The 20808-nt window shown below is 46.3% G+C and overlaps 2 protein-coding genes across 2 annotated transcripts; both read left to right on the top strand.

Annotated features, from left to right (window-relative positions):
- The first annotated feature begins 1075 nt into the window (after window positions 1-1075).
- Window positions 1076-2267, top strand: LOC119273482 (germin-like protein 1-4). The gene is made up of 2 exons (XM_037554625.1): window positions 1076-1289; window positions 1385-2267. Exons 1-2 carry the CDS (start codon window positions 1154-1156, stop codon window positions 1936-1938), a joined length of 690 nt encoding a protein of 229 aa, XP_037410522.1. The 5' UTR covers window positions 1076-1153; the 3' UTR covers window positions 1939-2267.
- A 3215-nt stretch (window positions 2268-5482) lies between these two features.
- Window positions 5483-11499, top strand: LOC119270500 (F-box protein At3g54460-like). The gene is made up of 8 exons (XM_037552503.1): window positions 5483-6164; window positions 6850-9363; window positions 9451-9658; window positions 9742-9993; window positions 10066-10125; window positions 10477-10607; window positions 10997-11111; window positions 11198-11499. The coding sequence occupies exons 1-8, from the start codon at window positions 5704-5706 to the stop codon at window positions 11363-11365; spliced, it is 3909 nt and encodes a 1302-aa protein (XP_037408400.1). The 5' UTR covers window positions 5483-5703; the 3' UTR covers window positions 11366-11499.
- The last annotated feature ends 9309 nt before the right edge of the window (window positions 11500-20808 follow it).

The raw sequence follows: 20808 nt of genomic DNA, 5'->3' as shown, positions 1-20808 counted from the left end.
TTACGGGGTCCTCTTCCGTCGCCATGAAGGTCTAATACTATATCGTATTGGTCCCAATGCGGCAACAGAAGATACAGTTCACCCGGCTTGGATTCATCATCCCCAAAGCTGAAGGTGAGGGGCAGCTCGTACTGCTACACCAAGGCATCAAGGTGGCTTGGAGTGGGGAATGGAGGGGATTGGGAGGGACCGGCGGGTGGGTTCGAGTAGGGTAGAGAAGGGAGGGGTGGCAGCCTTCTATAGGCCACTATGGGCGCCATCAAGGGGCACGCTTCCTAGTGGGAAACTTTGCCGCGCTAAGTCGCCTTCCGGCCTGCTCACATGCAAGGCAGGAGATGATCTCGCGTGGTGTCCATCCGATGGGCCGCCACGGAAATCTGATGGATTAATGGCCAAGTGGTTGCTCGCCTGTGATGCATCGTAGGCCGCACAACTTGAAAATTCGGTCGTGGCGTGAGGAGGACGAAGCTGAAACTTCCCTCCTGCATTGAGGGTTGGGATTTTGAGCGAGCTTCACACCGAACCTTCACATTCTCGAAATATAGGGGTTACGAGGTTGTTTAAATTATGGTGATGCAAAGGCATATACCAACTTTGTGAGTGCCGCTTTAGCCCAAAATTTCTGTTTTAACAACTTTGCGTTTAGGCCAATAGACCCGTACACAAAATACATGTGAACGTGCACACAAATATAGCTCATCATATAATAAAAAGAAAGAGACATGCATGTGAATTGAGTATAACTAAAGAGGTGTGCCATGCTGACACTTGTGTATAAGATGCAGCATGCGTGACAGTTTTGCATGAATAGTTTGTACGTACGATATGGTTTGCACCGTCAGTTCACGTGACAAGCAACATTGTTTGTCCTGAAAAGGAAGTATTAACTATTAAGCACTACCTATACTAGTAGCTAGCTCCACCAACCCAACCCTTAAGACATGATTGGTAATTAACTGTAGTGATCACATGAGACATGACAGATAGACCCATCGTTCACGCGCCTTAACCAACTACGTTCAAATCTATAAATACCACCTCCCAAGCTCCCCCTCTTCACCAAGCCGAAAGTTAATCATCTAATTAGCTAGCTCACGAGCTACCAGCAAGGTAGCGTTCCAGGCCCAAGGACCAACAAGGTTAACTACTAATCATGGCAAAGCTTTGTGCTGTCCTCCTCGCCGCCTGCGCCGCCCTCCTGGCGCTCGCTGCGGCGCCGTCGACGCTCGCCGGCGACCCCGACATGCTCCAGGACCTCTGCGTCGCCGACAACATCTCCCTCCAGGGACGTGAGTGACTGGCCAATTCTCATTTCGTTGTGCATGCATGATCGACCATTGACCGGAATGCATGCGTTTGTGTCATGTTTCATATGTGTGTGCAGCGCTGAGGGTGAACGGGTACCCGTGCAAGCCTGCGGAGAACGTGACGGCGGACGACTTCTTCTACGCCGGGCTGGCGAGCGCGGCCGACGTGTACGGCGGCGGCAACCCGATGGGCTCCGTGGTGACCGCGGCGGACGTGGAGAGGCTCCCGGGGCTCAACACGCTGGGCGTGTCCATGTCCCGGGTCGACTACGCGCCGTGGGGCGGCACGAACCCGCCGCACTCGCACCCGCGCGCCACCGAGATCCTCTTCGTTGCCGAGGGGACCCTGCAGGTGGGCTTCGTCACCACCTCCGGCAGGCACATCACCCGGGGCGTGCCCAAGGGCGGGGTCTTCGTGTTCCCGCGCGGCATGATGCACTACGAGCGCAGCGTCGGCGAGGCGCCCGCCGTGGCGATCTCAGCGTTCGACAGCCAGCTCCCCGGCACGCAGAGGCTCGGCGAGGCAATGTTCGGGGCGGCACCGGCGGTGCCGACGGACGTGCTGGCCCGGGCGCTGCAGACCGACGGCGGCGTGGTGGAAAGCATCAGGTCCAAGTTCCAGCCAAAGTAGGCCACGAGCACGTACGTGCGCCAAGCGTAACACGCACATTAAAGGCACGTAAAAAAAAAGAGTGCGTACATGATTTAGCGTGTGCTTCATTTCGGCTCTTTGATTGCAAGGTAAAAGGCTACGTGCGTACTACGTAAATTATCACCGCACGGCCTATATGTCCTCTCATCCTCGTCTGCCTTTTAGGTGAAAAGCGTCTTGTTGTTTGTTCGTTGTTGAGCTGTATGCAGGTATTGATGGTTTTTCGTAAGACGTCCTATGTTTGTTGTAATATTTGCAATGCGTTTAAATGTAATAAATAAATGCGTCCATGGATTTTCGGTGACTCAGCATGCTTTACTTTGTGCCAATCCACACAAAGAGTATTCTTTAGACTAGTCACAATGGAGAGTAACATACACTATTAACATACACATATTCTAGACTATATTACTACCTTCATAGTGGGTAGTAACATAAGTGCGGTAACATGCAAACAATCATTTATTAGGTTATAGACGCATATTGCTTTGGGACATGTGATATTACAATAACTAGCTAAGTTACTGTAACTATCTCTCTCCTCATTAACTCAATATGACATAAGCAAATTTGCTGAGTTGGACTCGATGTTACTGCTGAAGTTACTCCCACTGTAGCTAGTCTATGAAGAGAAATGTCATTTACTAACCTTCAGTTGTTTCAAAAGTCAAAGTTTGCTATTTCAACTTTCAAAAACAGACAATTTTGACCCTTCATCAAAACTATTAGCTTTGATTTCCGTGCATCACTAAAAGATAGTTTTGAATGATGGCATGACAACGCTTCTCGCACACAGCAGCCTGCTGAATGAAAAATCATGCTTAGTAGCAAAACCAAATATTGATACTGAAGTTCATTAATATTCTAGCGAGGTGATAAAAAAAACTGGACGCCGATAACGCCCACACATATGGGCGTTAAGGAGTCTGCCCATATTTTTTGTGTGGTGTCTAAGGGGATCAACCCACATGCCTCACGTGTGGGCAAAAATAACTAGCATCCACACGTCTATTTTTTCTTGCGGTCCCTCTCACACGCCCATGTGTGGGCAAAATGCATAACGCCCACACGACCTCTCTCAGCCACCTACCTCACAGTCCCACACGCCCCGCGTGACAGTCATCATGCGTCCTCGCAGTTGCCATGGTCCGGACCCTCTTCAATGTCCGTTTAACTGCAGTTGCCATGTCGCTGAACTACAGTTGCCATATCGGACAACTACAGTTGCCATGATTGCTCAACTGCAGTTGCCATCTCAGATCAAGTGCCAGATGCCATTTTGGACAACTGCAGCTGTTGTCATGTATGGTCTGGTTTACTATAGTTGTCATGATTTGAAAACTTTAGAGGTTGCCACCTACTAACACTAGACAGTTGCCGTGTAGCGCTACAAAGAGACATGGCAAAACAACATGTTGGGATAAAAGAGAGAGTTGCCATCTGCTTACAAGCACACTAGGGCAGTTGCCGTGTACCCTGCAAAACACATGACAACTGATATGTTCGGGTTAAAAAAAGAGTTTTCATCTGCTTACAAGCACGCTAGGGCAGTTGCCATGTACACTGCGAAACGCATGGCAACTGGCAGCTTGGGTGTGAGAGAGAAGACGGGCGTGTGGGCGAGATGGCAAATGCCCACACACCAGCCCTTGTGCGTGAGTGAAAACTAGCGTGTGGGTGAACTGCTAAACGTCCACACACCGCCCCCTCCATGTGGTGAAACGGACATGTGGGCGACTGGGTGAATGCCCACATACCAGCCTAGTCCTACGTGGCACCACAAATATGCCAAGATTCGTGCACCCACAAACGGACGTAGATCCATGCGGATGGGCGAGATGCAAACGCCCACACGGACGTAGATCCATGCGGATGGGCGAGATGCAAACGCCCACACGTGTGGGCGTCAGTGTTTCCGAAAAATCTCTAAGTTCCCAATTGTAATAAATTCAGAAATCTTCTTGTAAAATCATACAGTATATATAGAGCTATCTAACTGTTCATTGTTTCTTCTATTTAAATTCTCATAATTTATAGTGTCTGTTTTGAAATATGCCTGACTTATTTAGACAATCTTTTAAATAATCAAATTTCCCAAATTATTCACGTGCTTTTTTTATTGCAAATTTCTTGACTAGATTTCCACGTGTGCCAAAACTGGTGCGGATCATTGTTAAGGACGCCTTATTGCCATAAAAAAATCCATGTGAATTGTACGATATGTTTAGTATTCTTATAACGATAGATGTAAGAAAAGAAAGGACATTCTTGATCCTTCATGTATTAAAACTATATAGATTTGGTTCCTCACCACATGACAATGCTTATCACATATCGCACTCTAGTGAATAAGAAAACATATTAGTAAAACCAAATACAACAATGGTGCAAGTTCATCGATATTATTGAGAAGCTATCAAAACTTTCTTTGGATTTCCAATTGCATAAAAAACCTTCTAGTAAACGCATGGCGTGATCTAACTTTGTGTCGTTCCATCTTTTTGAAGTTTAATAATCTTAGTGCCACTTTAGAAATATGTCCAACTTATCTAGATTATATTTCTTTGTTCCTTTTTTATAGATTTCTTAAAATATTCATGGGTATTAGTTTTTATTACATAGTTGTTGACTTGACTTCCGCACATGCAAAACCCGTCGTAGTCTGGTTAAGACCATCTCTAGCATGGTAATAAAAAAATTCTGTGAATTGTATGATATGGTTAGTATTCTTATTAGGATCCTTCTATTGTTTCAAAAGTTGAGGTTTGGTATTTCAACTTGAAAACGAACATTCTTCACCCCTCACGTATTAAAAACGTATAGCTTTGGGCCTTCGGCTCGTCATGTCACCAAAAAAAAAAGAATTTCATGACGCTATGATGGGACTTCTCGCACATTTCCGGGTGTGTAGAAATAATATTAAAACCAAACCCATATATGTATAGGTACATTAGTACTCACGCTGGGGGTATCATATAGAAGTCTTAAAAAATGTATGAATTTTAAATTGCAAAACATTTATATAAAACCATGGTGCCACCTGGCTTTTAGTTGTTTTTTTATTAAAAAAACACTCACAATTGTAGCGCAATTTTGAAGTCCTGCATGCACTTTTCGAGTTATTTCTAGAAACACTCTAAAATTGCAATGCAACTATGGGCTTTTCTTTTCCTAGCCACAAAATTGTTTGCTTTACTTCACGAGTGCAGAAATCACAACGGGCGATTGCTACGGCCGACTTTATATTACATCAACAGAACAAGTCTGGGGTGTTTTCCTTTGTAGTCAAGGTACAAAGTTTACATCCTAGTCGAGGAGCCAACACCTTTTGCAGAAGTCGAGGTGCCAAATTTACATCTTAGTTTTTTTAGGGGTAATAAAACCCCTATGCCGTCGGGCATCGGGCCCAGCAAACCAGCCGCCCCCACCAGTCAAAAAAACAAAACAGACGTAAGCACACACCGGGGCCACACGGGCGCATCCGATCCGATCAAGGCTCAACCGCGAGGAGACTTTACGCCACGCCTCGCTCCCCTCCCCTCCCATCCATCCCCTGATCTCCTGCCGCCGTTCCCTCTTCCACCTCCACCTCGCCGCCCCAGACCCCAACCCGAAATCAGGACGAAATTCCCGCGCGATCCGCCGCGGCGGCGACCCGTCACACCCCCGGACTCCCCCAATGGGAGAACACTAGCCCGCCCTAACCCTAGCATCCACTCCCCCCTAACTGACCGGTCGCCCGCCATGGCCGTGGTCGTGGCCGCGGGCGGCGGGGACGCCGCGCCCGCGCACCGGAAGCTGGGCGGGTACCTGCGCGTGGTGGTCTCGGTCCCGTCCTCCGACGCCCAATCCATCCGCCCGCTCGCCCCCTGCTCGCTCTCCGCATGCGGGGCCGCGCCGCTCGCGCCGCTCCCCGAGGACGCGGCGGGCGGGCGCCCGGGCCTCGCCCCGCGGGGCTCGGTCAGGTGGCGGGCCACCGGCGGCGGCGGCACCAGCGTCGTGCGCCAGCTCAGGGCGCTCGTCGCCGCGCGCTGCGTCGAGGTGGAGGGCAGGGTGCTCCGGGTCGTCGCCAGGGGGGAGGAGGAGGCGGAGGAGGTCAGGGTTGTGGTGCTCGTCGACGTGTACCTCCCCGTCGCCGCCTGGTCCGGGTGGAAGTTCCCGCGCTCGCGCTCCTCTGCCGCCGCCGCCGTGTTCAAGCACCTCAGGTCAGTGCGTCCCCCCTTCCTCTGAGTCTGTTTCCCCTGACTCTACCCGGTGGAATTTTAAATTAAATGGCGATCGTCTTCTTCGGATCCTGGGCGGCACTTGCCCTCCCTTCCGAGGCAATGTGTAGAGCCTGCTGGGGTGTGGGGCACGCAGGATTTTGTCATTTTGGTGGGGATTAGTCGCGGTTACAGGCTTCTGACGCGGGGAATTTATTACTGCTACTGTTGGTTCTCTGCATTGTGCGATCAGTTTAGCACTGCTACTACTATTAGCTCGCTGCCTTGTGTAACTATGATGATCTGAAGCGTCAGAAATTTCTCCTCCCATGTTCTCTGCATTTGATACTTGCTAGTCAGTAATGTGTCAAATTTGCTAATTCCTAGTCAGTAATGCACTTGGCCTGCATCTCAAGTTGTGATGGAAGTTTTTGCAATTCAGATGTTGATAGATCACCATGATTTGACTGAAATTGGTAAGAAGCTTGTAGGCTTGTCCACACGACATTTCAAAAATTAATCAAGATAGCTTCCTAATTCCAGATGGTTAGTGCATTTAATTTTAGCTATCTTATTATGCACACGGTTGATCAGTACTGCAGCTCTGTGTGTAGGTTTGGTTTACTATTTCAGCAATCCTCCTGTTGATGCTGCTTAACTCCTAGTTTAAGGCAATGTTCTTTTGCAGTTGCAACTGGGATGCTAGGAATGCTTTAGTTGCTTTTGACTGGACTTCTCATGACAATCCACATCCTGATGACCAGTATATTTGGAGCTGCACTGACTGTCATGTCCTTGGCTGCGAGCTTCATCAGATATCATCTGTATCGAATAATGACAAGCCATTTGACCTGCATGAAATCTTCAAAGTTCTCCCCAGTGTTAGGGTGGAGAAGGGGATGCAGATAACAACAATAATACCAGATGTTATATCGGATGAAATAGGTATCTGGTCTATTCCTGATGATATATTGAATAAGGTGCTGATTCGCCTTAAACCCGGGGATTTGATAAGAGCGGCAGCTACTTGTCATCACATAAGGACTCTTGCTGCCTCTATTATGCCTTGCATGAAGCTTAAGCTTTTTCCTCATCAAGAGGCGGCTGTCGAATGGATGTTGAGGCGAGAGCAAAACCCTGAGCCCTTAGCGCATCCTCTCTGCAAGAATTTCTGCACTGAGGATGGCTTTCCTTTCTTCATAAATGTTTCCTCTGGTGAAATATTCACTGGGATTGCTCCAACCATAAACGATTTCTGTGGAGGTATGTTCTGTGACGAACCTGGATTAGGGAAGACAGTGACTGCATTGTCTCTTATTCTCAAAACGCATGGAACGTTAGCGGAACCTCCAAGAGGGGTGGATATAAAGTGGTGCACTCATAAACCAGATAAAAAGTATGGATACTATGAATTCAACACCAGCAACTGTTCAAACAATTTGTCTGAATCAAAAAGGCTCATGGGGAAGAACGTTGTTAAAGAAGATCCATGTTCAAGTGAGCTATCTCATAATGGTGACTCTGTTCCCAGTACAAGATCATCAAGGAAGAGAGGCAGGTTAGTAGACCCTGGTCTATCGCCGGTCAACATGCATGTTTCAAGTGAGAAGTCGCCAGAATCATGCAATCCACATCCAACGCCAGCTACTCAGGTACTAAAGGTCACCAAAAACTTGAAAAGTGTCAGGAAAAACCTCATGGATGCTTACAGCAAAGATTCAGTTGGCAGTAAAAGGAAGAGAGGCACCGCGTCCGAGTTAAGTGAGACATGGGTTCAGTGTGATGCTTGCAGAAAGTGGCGGAGGTTATCAGATGGAACTGTTCTCGATTCTACTACGGCTTGGTTTTGCAGTATGAATGCCGATGCTGCACGGAAGACATGCACTGCTTCAGAGGAATCCTGGGATTTCAAGACAAAGATAACCTATTTGCCAGGATTTTACAAGAAAGATGCGTTGCCGGGAAATGAGCAGAATGTATCATTTTTCGCAAACATATTGAAAGATAATATTTCTTTGATCAACTCTGAAACCAAGAAGGCTTTATTGTGGTTGGCACAGCTTCCTCTCAGGAAACATCTCGAGATGGAATCAGTTGGTTTGACACGTCCAGTTCTAGATGCACGGGCAACCACAGGCAAGGGTGCCCGCCCATATTTCAAGTTATTTCAAGCATTCGGCCTTGTGAGGAAGATTGAGCAAGGTGTGACTCGGTGGTATTATCCATCTATGCTTGATGATTTGGCCCTCGACTCGGCCGCGCTTGGAATTGCTCTTGAAAAACCGCTGGATTTAGTGAGGTTATATTTATCTAGGGCGACCTTGATAGTTGTGCCTGCTAATTTGATTGATCACTGGACAACACAAATACAACGTCATGTTTCTTCAGATACACTTAATGTTTATGCATGGGGAGATCACAAGAGGCCGCCTGCTCACATCCTTGCTTGGGACTATGACATTGTCATAACCACATTTAGCAGATTAAGCGCAGAATGGGGACCAAGTAAGAAAAGTGTTTTAAAGCAGATCCATTGGTTTAGGGTAATATTAGATGAAGGACACACTTTAGGTTCCAGTCTTGCCCTGACAAACAAATTGCAGATGGCCGTTTCTTTGGTTGCTTCAAACAGGTGGATTTTAACTGGTACACCTACACCGAACACACCAACTAGTCAGGTTGCTCATCTTCACCCCATGCTCAAGTTTCTTCATGAAGAAGCTTATGGTGAAAACTACCACTCATGGGAGTCTGGAATTCATAGGCCCTTTGAGGCACAAATGGAAGAGGGGCGCATTCGTCTTGTAGAGCTACTTCGGAGGTCCATGATTAGTGCAAGAAAAGCAGATCTCAAAAACATCCCTCCTTGCATAAAAAGAATAACATTTGTAGACTTCAGTGAAGGGCATGCGAAAAGTTACAATGAACTGGTCGTTACTATTCGCCGGAATATACTGATGGCTGATTGGAATGACCCTTCCCATGTTGAATCACTTCTGAATCCCAAGCAGTGGAAATTTCGTACTACTACTATAAGAAATGTCCGGTTGTCTTGCTGTGTTGCTGGGCATATTAAAGTAGCAGAGGCTGGTCATGATATACAAGAAACTATGGATGAGTTGATGCAGGGGGGTCTTGATCCTTCTTCAGAGGAATATCAATCCATAAGATTTGCTCTTTTAAATGGCACCGATTGTATCAGGTATGGAAGTGTTTAATAATAACTAAAGCATATTATCTATCAATCAGATAATCTGACTTGCTCAAACATTCATATTGCTATCTTCAGGTGTCGAGATTGGTGCCGGTTACCTGTTATAACACCTTGTCGGCATCTGCTGTGCCATGATTGTGTAGCTTTGGATAGTGAGAAATGCATAGAATGTGGGAACAACTACGAGATGCAGTCTCCCGAAACTCGTGCACGTCCAGAAAATCCGAACCCAAAATGGCCAGTCCCAAAGGATCTAATTGAACTGCAGCCTTCATATAAGCAGGTCTGCACTCAGAGCTATGTGATGCCATGCAATTTTTTCAGGCACTTTGTTGTCAGAGTATTTATTTTCTCCATTTTATGCAGGATGACTGGGATCCAGATTGGCAGTCAACGACTAGCAGCAAAGTTGCTTACTTGATTGACAAGTTGAGAAGTTTGCGAGAAGCTAACATGAAACATGTGCACTCGACTAACATAACCATTGGTGCTGGTCCTGCTACTACATCGTCTTATCAAGATGATGATAACCTGCAGACCAGGTTACCACAGACATTGCCTGACAAAGTAATTATATTCTCTCAGTTTCTGGAGCATATTCATGTTATTGAGCAGCAGGTAAATTGTAATGCCCATGCTTGTCTTTTACTTAAGAGTATGAATTAGTTGGTTAATGATCCTTCTGTTCAGCTGACTATTGCTGGAATAACATATGCTGGAATGTACAGTCCCATGCCTTTAGGCACTAAGGTATGTAATGTAACACATATCTAGGTAACTAGGTTACTAGGTGTATTTGCTACAGCGTGCTTATCTTTCCCCAAAAAGGCAACATTTTTATTGAACTGGGATATGGCAATTTTTTTTTGGCTTGGTGGACCTTACTGGTGATCATGTATACCACGTTTCCCCATCTTGTTCTCATCCCTGTCCCTTCCTATCTAGTGTCTCCCATTCCCTTCCACTACCCTGATGGCCTGCACGTCCTCCTTTTTACAATGGAACAAATTTGACTCTGTAATTAGGGAAAATATGGTAAATGATTGGCATGTGTCAAAAACATTTTGTGACTCATCTGGGTATTGCCACAATTCTTTTCAGAGAAGTGCATTGACGAAGTTTAAAGAGGATCCAACATGCATGGCTTTACTGATGGATGGCACTGCAGCACTGGGCCTTGATTTGAGTTTTGTGAATCATGTTTTTCTGATGGAACCCATATGGGATAGGAGGTAATCTAATTGCTGAATTACTGACATACTGTCATTTGGTCATGCATTAGACTAATAGGGTACACATTTTTTTGGGGATGCAAATAAACGTACTTCCTCTGTAAATTAATATAAGAGCATTTAGATAACTAAAATAGTGATTTAAACACTCTTATATTAGTTTACAGAGGGAGTATAAAATAATTGACTACCAAATGCTATAGCTAAAAAAAAATCATACTGCTTTACATCTATCAACCATGGGTAATTTGTATTCCTACTGGTGTTTGGCACTGAAGTTAACCATTTGGGGGAATGTCTTATTAACTATCAAGTTGTCACCACTTGCGTGTGTGTGACTGACCGGTATTGATGATGGTCCTTTTTTTTTTGCGATTTGCGATTATTAGTATGGAGGAGCAAGTTATTAGTCGCGCACATAGAATGGGTGCAACCCGTCCAATAAATGTTGAGACCCTGGCTATGCGCGGTACCATCGAGGAGCAAATGCTCCAACTTCTGCAGGTTTGTGTGGATCCCATCGTCCGTAACATTGCATTGTGAAATATATCATCAAACCTTGCCGATAAAAATATATGCTTTGTTCGCAGGACTCTAGCGCTTGCAGAAATATGGTTAATAAAGGTGCAGGCGGCACCGAGAATGAAGGGGCTCGTCCTCACCGTAGCCTACACGATTTCGCCGAAAGTAGTTATCTGGCGAAACTCACCTTTGTGAAAGGATCTAACACAGCATGCATGGATGCTAGTATAAATTGAACTGTCAGCATAAGTTCTTTGTTTGTTTCTTTTGTTTTGAGATAATAGCGAGGTCCTTCAAGTCATTCTTTTGCAGCAGAAATAAACAGAACTCTGATGGTCTTTGGGTGGGAACTATGTGCTTTTCCTTTTAACAGATGTTCTTGGTTTTTTGGCTTCAGACTGCAGTCTCGTTGATAGGAGCGCGATATAATCTCCACTTGATTTCTTATAACAGATGAATAATACTCCTACTAGCTAATTAAATGAGGAAAAAGTAAAATCGAAGTAGTGGATTTCTGCTGCATACTCTACATAGCAAAATATGCGCGTGCATACTCTACATTATTTCTCTGAAAGCAGCTCCCTGTAGCAACTCGCCTTTGTGACAGGATGTAGCAGGAACTAATTTTGGATTTGCAACTTAAATCTATACCCATGCATCTTCTTTCCTACTTATACAGATTTGAGTTGGTGGTACATGCACTCTCCTCCATGTGGGACCCATCGAATTAGAATAAGAAGCAAGCAGTGGCACTCGAATTGGGTAGTGGAGTCGACCGCTGCTCTTCCCAAATTGCCATCCTCCGGACTGTTACTTCCCAATAGTCGATACTCCCTCCGTTTCTTTTTAGTCTACATATAAAATTTGATCAAAATTAATCTTTATAAAGTTTGGCTAACTTTATATTGAAAAACATCATCATTCATAATATGAATTTAATATTGTCAAATGCACGATAAACTGTATTTTCATACTATATAGTTTTAGTATTATAGATGTTCATATTTTTAATGTAAATTTGTCAAATTTTATACGCGGAGCAAAAGAAACTTTGTGTAGTTTGACTTTGACCAAATTTTATACGCGAAACAAAATGAAACTAAGCAATCGACAGACGGTCTACGTGGAGGAAAAAGAAGGAGGAGAGAGAAGAAGGGCGTCTGCAATTTCGGCAGACGCTCAGGTGTTTGTAGTTTTCAGTTTCTCCCCCAAAGCGCCATAGATCCCGTTCTCCAGGAACCCAATCCGGTGATTTTTTTTCTTCTCGATCGCTGGACGGATCTGGACGAGACCATCCCCTGCATCGTCATCCTCACTGAAGAAAGGCAGGACGTGTGGTGCCCGGAAGAGGGCAGGGGCAGTGGTTATTGTTTGGGGCGGGGAGAGAGGTGATGACCGGCCCGAGGGTGGAGACGGTGGGGGTGGCGACGGCCGGAGATGGAGCTCGCGCTTCTTCTTCTTCTCCCGCTGCAGGTGCAGCGACATGGGGCGGCGGCCGGTGACGGTAACTACGAGGATGACAGGGTCGAGTTCATTATGCTCACTGCAGCAAACAAGAAGAACGGTGGTAGATCATACATGCCGTACTTCATGCATTTTTACGGTTTCTTGTATAGACATCTAAAAAAAGGTGCCTACATTACAGTCTTTAGGTGACATGGACACATGCTACAGACGATGGCTGTCTAAGCTAATCTACATGCCCTTCGGCCCGGGCCGGTCCGCTGGCTCGCCGGCCCGACGGTTACAGCCACTGCCAGGTGGGCCCAGCTTGCGGCGGCGTCGGCATCAGAAACGTGGTCGTGGAGGCGGAGCGTAGTGAGACATGCTCTTGGGCGTGGTCAAGATGGCCCGAGTCGCCTGCGCGGACAAACCCCGAGCATTGAAAGAATTTCTTACTTAACACTATTTTAAATGTTGTTTTCTTATTTAACACTGAAAAACTTTTCTTTCCTTATATAACACCAAATCTAAATTTTGTTCCCTTTTTGACACTTTCATCCGTTTTGAGTACTGACGTTGTTAATTGACATGTGAAAAGACGATTTTACCCCTAGTGCATTATTCACAGGAATAAAAAGGCAACAATATTTTTGGTGGTTACATGAACAATGAAGTTTCAGTGCACCATGACACTGTCAGGTATTTCAGGTCCATGGAGAAACAATATACGTTCAGATGCTGAGGTAATATAGAAACCCTTTTTTTCTACGTGTAGAGCATACCTTTTGAGGTCGATCATCTCCTGCCCTTATGGACTGATGTTGCTTGGTGCGTGCAGGCGTCTCTGCATCTTTGCAAGACACCAGTATGTAGGTTGGTTGACTTGTTTTTGAACGGCTAATTAACAAGAAGAAATGCACTGCAGTGATGGCCTGACTGCACACGCGATAACTAACATCCAGCTTAAATTATGTTGGCAACTTTGTTTTGTTTACTCGACCACTAACCTTGGTTGGCCAGCGTTTATTCGAAATGTCTGCCAGCTTCTTCAACCATGTAAATAACGCCTTCTTTGGTCGTTTGAATAATTTTTGTCACAAATTGCATCAGGGGTAAAGTCATCTTTTCAGGTGCCATTTAACACCATTAGTAGTCAAAATTGATGAAAGTGTCACAAAAGGAACAAAATTTAAACTTTCTGTTATATAAGGAAGAAAAAGTTTTTCAGTGTCAAATAGGGCAAGAAAAATTTAAGATAGTGTTAAATAAGGAATTCTCTCCCGAGCATTTGCAGCATGGAAGCTCATGCCAACTCCAACGCACAACTCCAAACAAACGTTCGTTTTGTTCGTATTTTATCTGTTTATATCGAGAAAAGGGGTGGTGTCCGGCTGTTTTTCTGGATGCGTTGGCAGTGCGCCCAACACAGCCAACATATATGGTCCGTCATGGCCAATCAGAGGTCAAATGCAGACAATCTTTAAACTAAACATCGCAAATAGTTTTACTACCAAATAAACTAAACATTGCAAATAGTTTCGCAACCGAATAAAAAACATAAAATTTACAACCCATTCGAAATTGTCTTGAATACATGGAAAGAAAATGAACCGGTACATCCACTAGTTGCCAATGTCATTCCACATGTGCTCAACCAAGTCATTTTGGATTTGCATATGAGTATGTCAATCATGCGTCTCATGATGGAACTGGGTAGCGTCTTCAAACATTGCCGATTCTTAGTGCTCAGGCAATATATTTTCACCCTGATATTCGAACCCTTGGTCGCATATGTTGTTATCAAGTTCATCCTTCATGATCTTGTTGTGCATGATCATATAAGCAGTCATCACCTACCAAAGATTCTCGGTGCTCCATATCAGTTTAGGGTGTCGAACGATACTCCATCGAGAATGAAGCACACCAAAAGCACGTTCCATGTTCCTCCGAGCACTCTCTTGTGCTTTGGACAAGTCTCTGTTGTTTCTCTCCATCCAGGTTGGATATTGTCTTCACAAGAGTTGACCACTGAGAATAAATATTGTCAGCTAGGTAGTATCCCTTGTTGTAATCATGGCAATTGATATCAAAGTTGACCTCTCGGCAGTGGCCTTCCACAAGCCTTGCGAACACTAAAGAACACTGAAGCACGTTGATATCATTGTTAGAATCAGCCATGCCGAAGAAAGAGCATCATATCCAATGATCTTGTGAAGCCACCGCTTCTAGTATGACAACGCAACCTTTCACATGCCCTTGTACTACCCCTGCCAACAAATGGATAGTTCTTTCACTTTCAGTGCATACAATTTATGCTGCCAAGTATTCCCGAAAAGCCTCTATCTGCATTGATCGCCAAAAATGGGGTTATATTTGCGGCATTTCGCTCCCTCAAATACTCAGGGCCAAACACTGCTACCATGGCCTTGCAAAAACTGTACATTGATTTGAGACCTCATACAAACGTACTCATCCACAAGATCTTTATGCAAGCATACAAATAGCTACAATGCATCTCTGGTAAGCGAAGAAGCCAATTTTGCCAAGGGCATCCTCCTTGCACTCAAAGTATGGGTCCATATGCTACCACTCCCTCCCAAATACGATTGAGCACATGTTTCGCTATCCGGAAGCAGCGCTGGAAAAGATGGGGTTTGAAGAGCGGGGAATCCTCAAAGTAATCGGCATAGAGCTCTTTGTCATCCGATGAACAAATGTAGCTGTTGAAAAAACTATTCGTCCCCACTATCCATCGTACCTTGCAGGCAAATTGTCGAACACCTTGTGGACGTGGTGGAGACGCGGTCGGTGAAGACCCCGGCCTATTTTCACAGGTAGCAGACTTGTAGGAACATTGACGGCTGGCGACAGACAACCTTGCAGTGCCAGGTGGACGGTGTTGTGGCCGATGTTCGTCGCCGGCTGACATAGTTTCCCTGGTACTTGATGCGGCGACAAAACCCCACAAACGCCGGCAAGAACTTCTCCGAAAGCAGGAGGGGCGGTGGGATTGTGGATGCGTCGGGGGTTTGGGTGGCCGGGCTGGACAACAAAGAAGCAGTCGGAAAATGGGCGACAACGGTTATGGCGGGGGGCAGGCGCTGGGGCAAGCCGCGTAGGGGAAGGGGAAAAGGGGACTATTCCACTGACAGACGAGCCAGAGAACAACAAGGACGTGTGTCCCGCCCATCCGCACCCTGTCCGTTTCAATGCAAATGGGGCCCAAATTTGGGCCGAAAATAGATCGATGGCGGATAAAAAACGGACTAGCGTCCATTTGCTCCCGCACGTTGGGTCACGATTTGTGTCCGTTTCGCCTTAAACGGACACGCCCGGACCAAATGACGCATTGGAGTTGGCCCACCTCGACATAGCTGGTCGGTTTTCTTATACCGACTAGTGGTTGGGGCGCCACCTGGTTGCGCCTTTTGAGGCGGGATTGTGTGCATCAATCTAGCTATTATATTTGTTAACATGTCTGTATGACAGTAGGCTTAGATTAGTGAGGAGATAGGCAGCCCAAGATGATACAACAACAAAAATCCTTTATGGGCAATGTACATGCATAAAATATATGAGGCTTAGAAGCACTGACATGAGCATCTTGGTGTTGGAAAAATAAGATACAATAGCAGAAATACATTACGAACAATGCACATGCATAAAATCTATTAGGCTTAGAAGCAAAGACAAGCATCATGGATAATGATAGGCGCACATGAACAGGAGTAGCAGTTTTATAGCTTAGACCACTCATTACAGATACGGCATGTAGTTCAAAATTAACAGATAGTACTATACAACTATCTCTAGGGAGCTCCATTTGCAGAACATTGTGCCTGATGATCACCAATATATGTTTCATTTGGATATACTCCCTCTGTTTCTAAATATAAATCTGTTTAGAGTTCTCAATAGGGACTACATATAAATGTATATAGACATATTTTAGAATGTAGATTCACTCATTTTGCTTCGTAAGTAGTCCGTATTGAAATCTCTAAAAGGACTTATATTTAGGAACGGAGGGTGTAAAATACAAAACATAGACAAAACATGTGTCTGAGTAAGGCTTGATGACTACATGCAAATTTCAATTATTAGAACTCATAACCAAAGGTCCCCTGCAAAGAATGACTGGGTGGAAGGCTGCTAAAGATAAAAGCATATGTAATATTTCTAGTAGTACAAATCCCACTATTCTTGTGTACCCTGGATAGCAGGATAGAGCGTACCATCATTCTAACTTCTAGACTGCACTCCATCTGTGGTCAACCATATTAACTGAAATCTTCCTACATGTTAGTGGGAAAGTGCAAATTAAATTTTAATTTGGTCGTCGCTCAATGCTAGATGATGCTACTGTCAGCCATGTCACCAATAGAATCCATTTAGAGTTTCAGACCATGTCTAAGAAAACCAAAGCTGCCATACAGGAATAGTTTGGACAGACATTATACAGAAAGGAAGGCAAGAACTACATTATGTTCCAATTTCCGGGTTGTGAATAGAAAGTATGCATTAATATTTGTGTGTTATTAAGCATATTATAACATGCACTTACAAATATTCAGAATTACAAAGATCCATTTGACATCATGCTCATATTCATCAGAAGAACATAAGAAGGTAAAGATTTCGCTTACAACTAGGAGTGGTCAGCTTGAGAGTGTCCTGAAACAGATGTTATAAAGGGCCTCATTGTCAAGAACCATGCACTTCCCCGTGTGCTCCTATACTGTAGAATACAAAAATGCAGAAAAATGCTGACTTCCTATAAAAAGGCAATAATAGAGCATAGAACCCAAACTGTAGTTGGGATAAAGGTGTACTTGACCAGGATGCTGTCCATGAGAGCTCGGATCAGTAGTTAGTTCTTGGTGAGATGAATAGTGCAAGTGTACATTTCTTCCCCTGATATGGCAGGAGCATGGTGATCGAATAATGGCATGAAAATCATTATCACTAACAGTGATACTGGATTTTCTTAATTGACCGAGGCATAATAACATTAAGTAATACAATGCAACTTTAGCCTCTCGCAAATCCAAATCACAAATGATATAACTCTGCCATTGTGGTCAATCACAACACATAAAAACATAATGTAAAAAACAACTCTACAGACAGAAGATCGGCTGACACAGAAGCACCAAAAGGAAAATTTCACTTAGATGTACCCACATCAGGTAAGAACAAGATTACCTCACGCTATATTGAATCATAGTGTAGTATTGGATCACGCTCAATGAAGAAGCCAAGTCATCCATCTGGACAAGGGCATGCAGTAACAGCAGCACAAACCCCATGTTACAATCACAAAAACCGCGAACGCACATCCACCACACAACTGGAACTTGATCAAATGCATGAAATCGAGAGGGCTCCTGATTCTTGGCACAGAGCATGATGAACTTGGCTACCACGCCAAAAGGCTGCACGACCTGGAGCGCTCTGCACACAAGCAGAACACTGAGAAGATCAAACTTTGAACCAGAGAACTTTTGTGGTGCCAAATTGGAGCTTTCATGACTGTCATATATGCCCCTCGTTTCCTCGCGTCGCCCTCTCGAGGGCGACTCGGGGGCGACCAACCCCCCCCCCCCTCCGCCTCCTTCCCTTCTTGTTTCCTGTCCTCGCCGCCACAGGAGACGGGCGCCGGGTCCCCCGTGCGGTCGCCGATGAGGGTGGCGGCGAGGCCCTCGGCCGCGACGCCGCTTGGGCTTGGGCCTAGGGTTTGAGGCGGCGGCCTCTGCTGGTGAGGGCGGCGTCGTCCTGGCGGCGGGCGGCGCTCGCCGGAGTTGAGGGCCGCGTCTATTTGGCCGCGTGGGCGGCGAGTTGGCGGTGGACGCGGGCGCCGCATGGGGGGGGGATCCCCTGCTGATCTCCTTCGCCAGATCTTAAGCTCGGCGCCCCCGTGCTGCTGCTTCCTCCTCGTCAGTCCGGCCGGATCCGGTGGCGGACTGCGCGGATGTGGGGTTGGGAGCTCTGGATCGGAGTAATTTCTTGGCTGGCTGCGGCGGCCACGACACCGGCGGCGCTCCAGGCGTTGTTTCCTTCTTGAAGGCGGCTTCGAGATCCATCTCCCTCTTCCTCGTGCTCCCCCTGCACCCGGGTGAAAACCCACAACTTTGGTTGGGCGGCGGCGGTGCCCGGCTCCGTCACCTTCTTGAAGGCGCCGCTTTGGGTCCGCGGGGAGGTGGGACAGCTGCAGCGCGTTCTTGGCGTTCCTGATGGCGGCGGTTCTCTTTAGTGGTGTCGCTTCGCCATGGCGGTCGGCTGAGTCCGGCTCTCGTGGTGATTGTGGTGCTCAACTCTTCGCCGTGTCTTCCTGGGGTGCTCCCACCCCGTTCAGAGAGGCTGCAGGTGGAACAGCTTCATCTTGCACGGAGCTTCGGTGGAGATGTCAAGTCATGCCTGACCGACAGGTGCTACGCTTTGTCATGCCTGGTCGGAAGGTGCTACGCACGACAGATCTTCCGAAGACTTCAAGCTGTGTCGGCTGGTGGTACTTTGCAGGATGGTGCTGAGGTGTATCAGTGGCGACCGCGACGTGCTCAGTTGTTTGCGCGCAGGGAGGAGGTGCCGTTGGGCACCGTGGTGGCGTCGACGATAGCTGGACCGAGCAAGGTTGATGCATCAGTACAGTTCTGAAGATGGAGCGGTGGCAGTTGGCGGCGGCGGCCTCTGAGTGCACGCCGAACTGGTGAGACCCATACCCGGCAGGCGTCCTGGATGGGACCTCAGGTCTTAGATGTTAGGTTTGGCTGCGATGTCTGTTTGGTATTAGACCCAAGCTATTTGCGCCCCTTCATCAACTGGATAGAGTTGCTTAGACGGCGGCTTTACACTTACTGTTGTATTACTTTGTTAGGTCTTGTGACAATAATTAATAAAGTGGCCATATGCATCGCCCAGATGTAGAGGCCGGGGGTCATCCTCCTTTTCTAAAAAAAATAAAAAAAATTTGGCAGCCACTCTTTCCATTAGTTTTTAGTTGTTATTGCTAGCATGGATGCATGTACAACTTATATATTAGTTAGGCATTAATCAACGGCAGTGGAAAAAATCATTACAGACCAAAGGTGGTCCAATAAGACTTCCAAATCAACAATAGTGTGCCTGCAAATTTGAGGCGAAGTAATTAAAGGACACAATAGTTATAGCTAAACTAATATTTTTTGTACCCTAGAGCAACATCCCCTTGGCCTTTCAGTTCTTGCTCCTTCTTTCAGACAATTTTATGGCCACTTTCTTTCATTTCTTTGTGGATAAATATATGCCTAAGATGCTGCATCTTCTTGAATAAGCAAAGCTAGTTGCCTGTAAATATAAAGGGATAATTAATTTGGTGCCCTTAGTTGTGCCCCCCCTCGGCAGGTTTGCCCCTAGTTTCTGAAAACCATCGTTCTTGCCCGAACTAGTTTGGTTTTCTTATGCTTTTGCCCTTCCGTCACGGTTCCGTCCAGTCAGCGCTGTTTGACCACTACCGCCGCTAGTTTTTGGACACGGCTTGCCCGTCGGTCGACCAAACCAACTCATTCCCACTCTCACTCTATCGTTCCCCATTCTCACTCTCTTCCCCCCGTCAGAAACCCTAGTCGCCATTGGTGGCTCACCACTAGATCCACAAACCAATCCTCGCACCACATCCGTTTCCAGGCCAGACGATGGGGGAGGACGGAGAAACCCTAGGTGGCGGCCGCGGCCGCCGCAAGAAGGGCACCGCATCGACACAGGAGGGCGGCACATCGCAACGTAAGGGCTGTGGCTGCGCGCACGGCCAGACGATGTCCCCATCACCACTGGATGGTGGAAATGGCGGCGGTGGCGTCGTCGACGGTGGCAAGAGCACCGCATCGGCACGGGAGGGCGTTGAAGGCGGCTGTGGTGGCAGTCAGGGCAGCGAGGGCACCACATCTGCATGTCAGATCCCAGTGGGGTAAGTTTCAGTCTCAGATCTACTCATGCTTAGTGGATTCAGATAAGTTTTAGGCTAGCTTTGGTTCAATTGCTCATGGGAGATGGTATGCTCATTACTGTAGGATGGATCCAGAGGTTGCATTCTTTCTGTCTGTTAGAATGGAGACGACAGTTATATTTTCTGCTGGTACGGAAGGAAAGGAGAGCGGATTCACATTTCCATTAGTTGTGGATAGCAGTAGTAGGTCATTTAATGACTTTAGGGCTGCTATTTGTGCCAAGTATCCATGGGGATTGTTTGATGCTGTTGAAA

Source organism: Triticum dicoccoides, chromosome 3A (genome assembly GCF_002162155.2).
Source record: "Triticum dicoccoides isolate Atlit2015 ecotype Zavitan chromosome 3A, WEW_v2.0, whole genome shotgun sequence".
Taxonomy (NCBI): domain Eukaryota; kingdom Viridiplantae; phylum Streptophyta; class Magnoliopsida; order Poales; family Poaceae; genus Triticum; species Triticum dicoccoides.
Note: the sequence above shows the minus strand (reverse complement) of the source record. Positions and strands in the feature narration are given on the sequence as shown.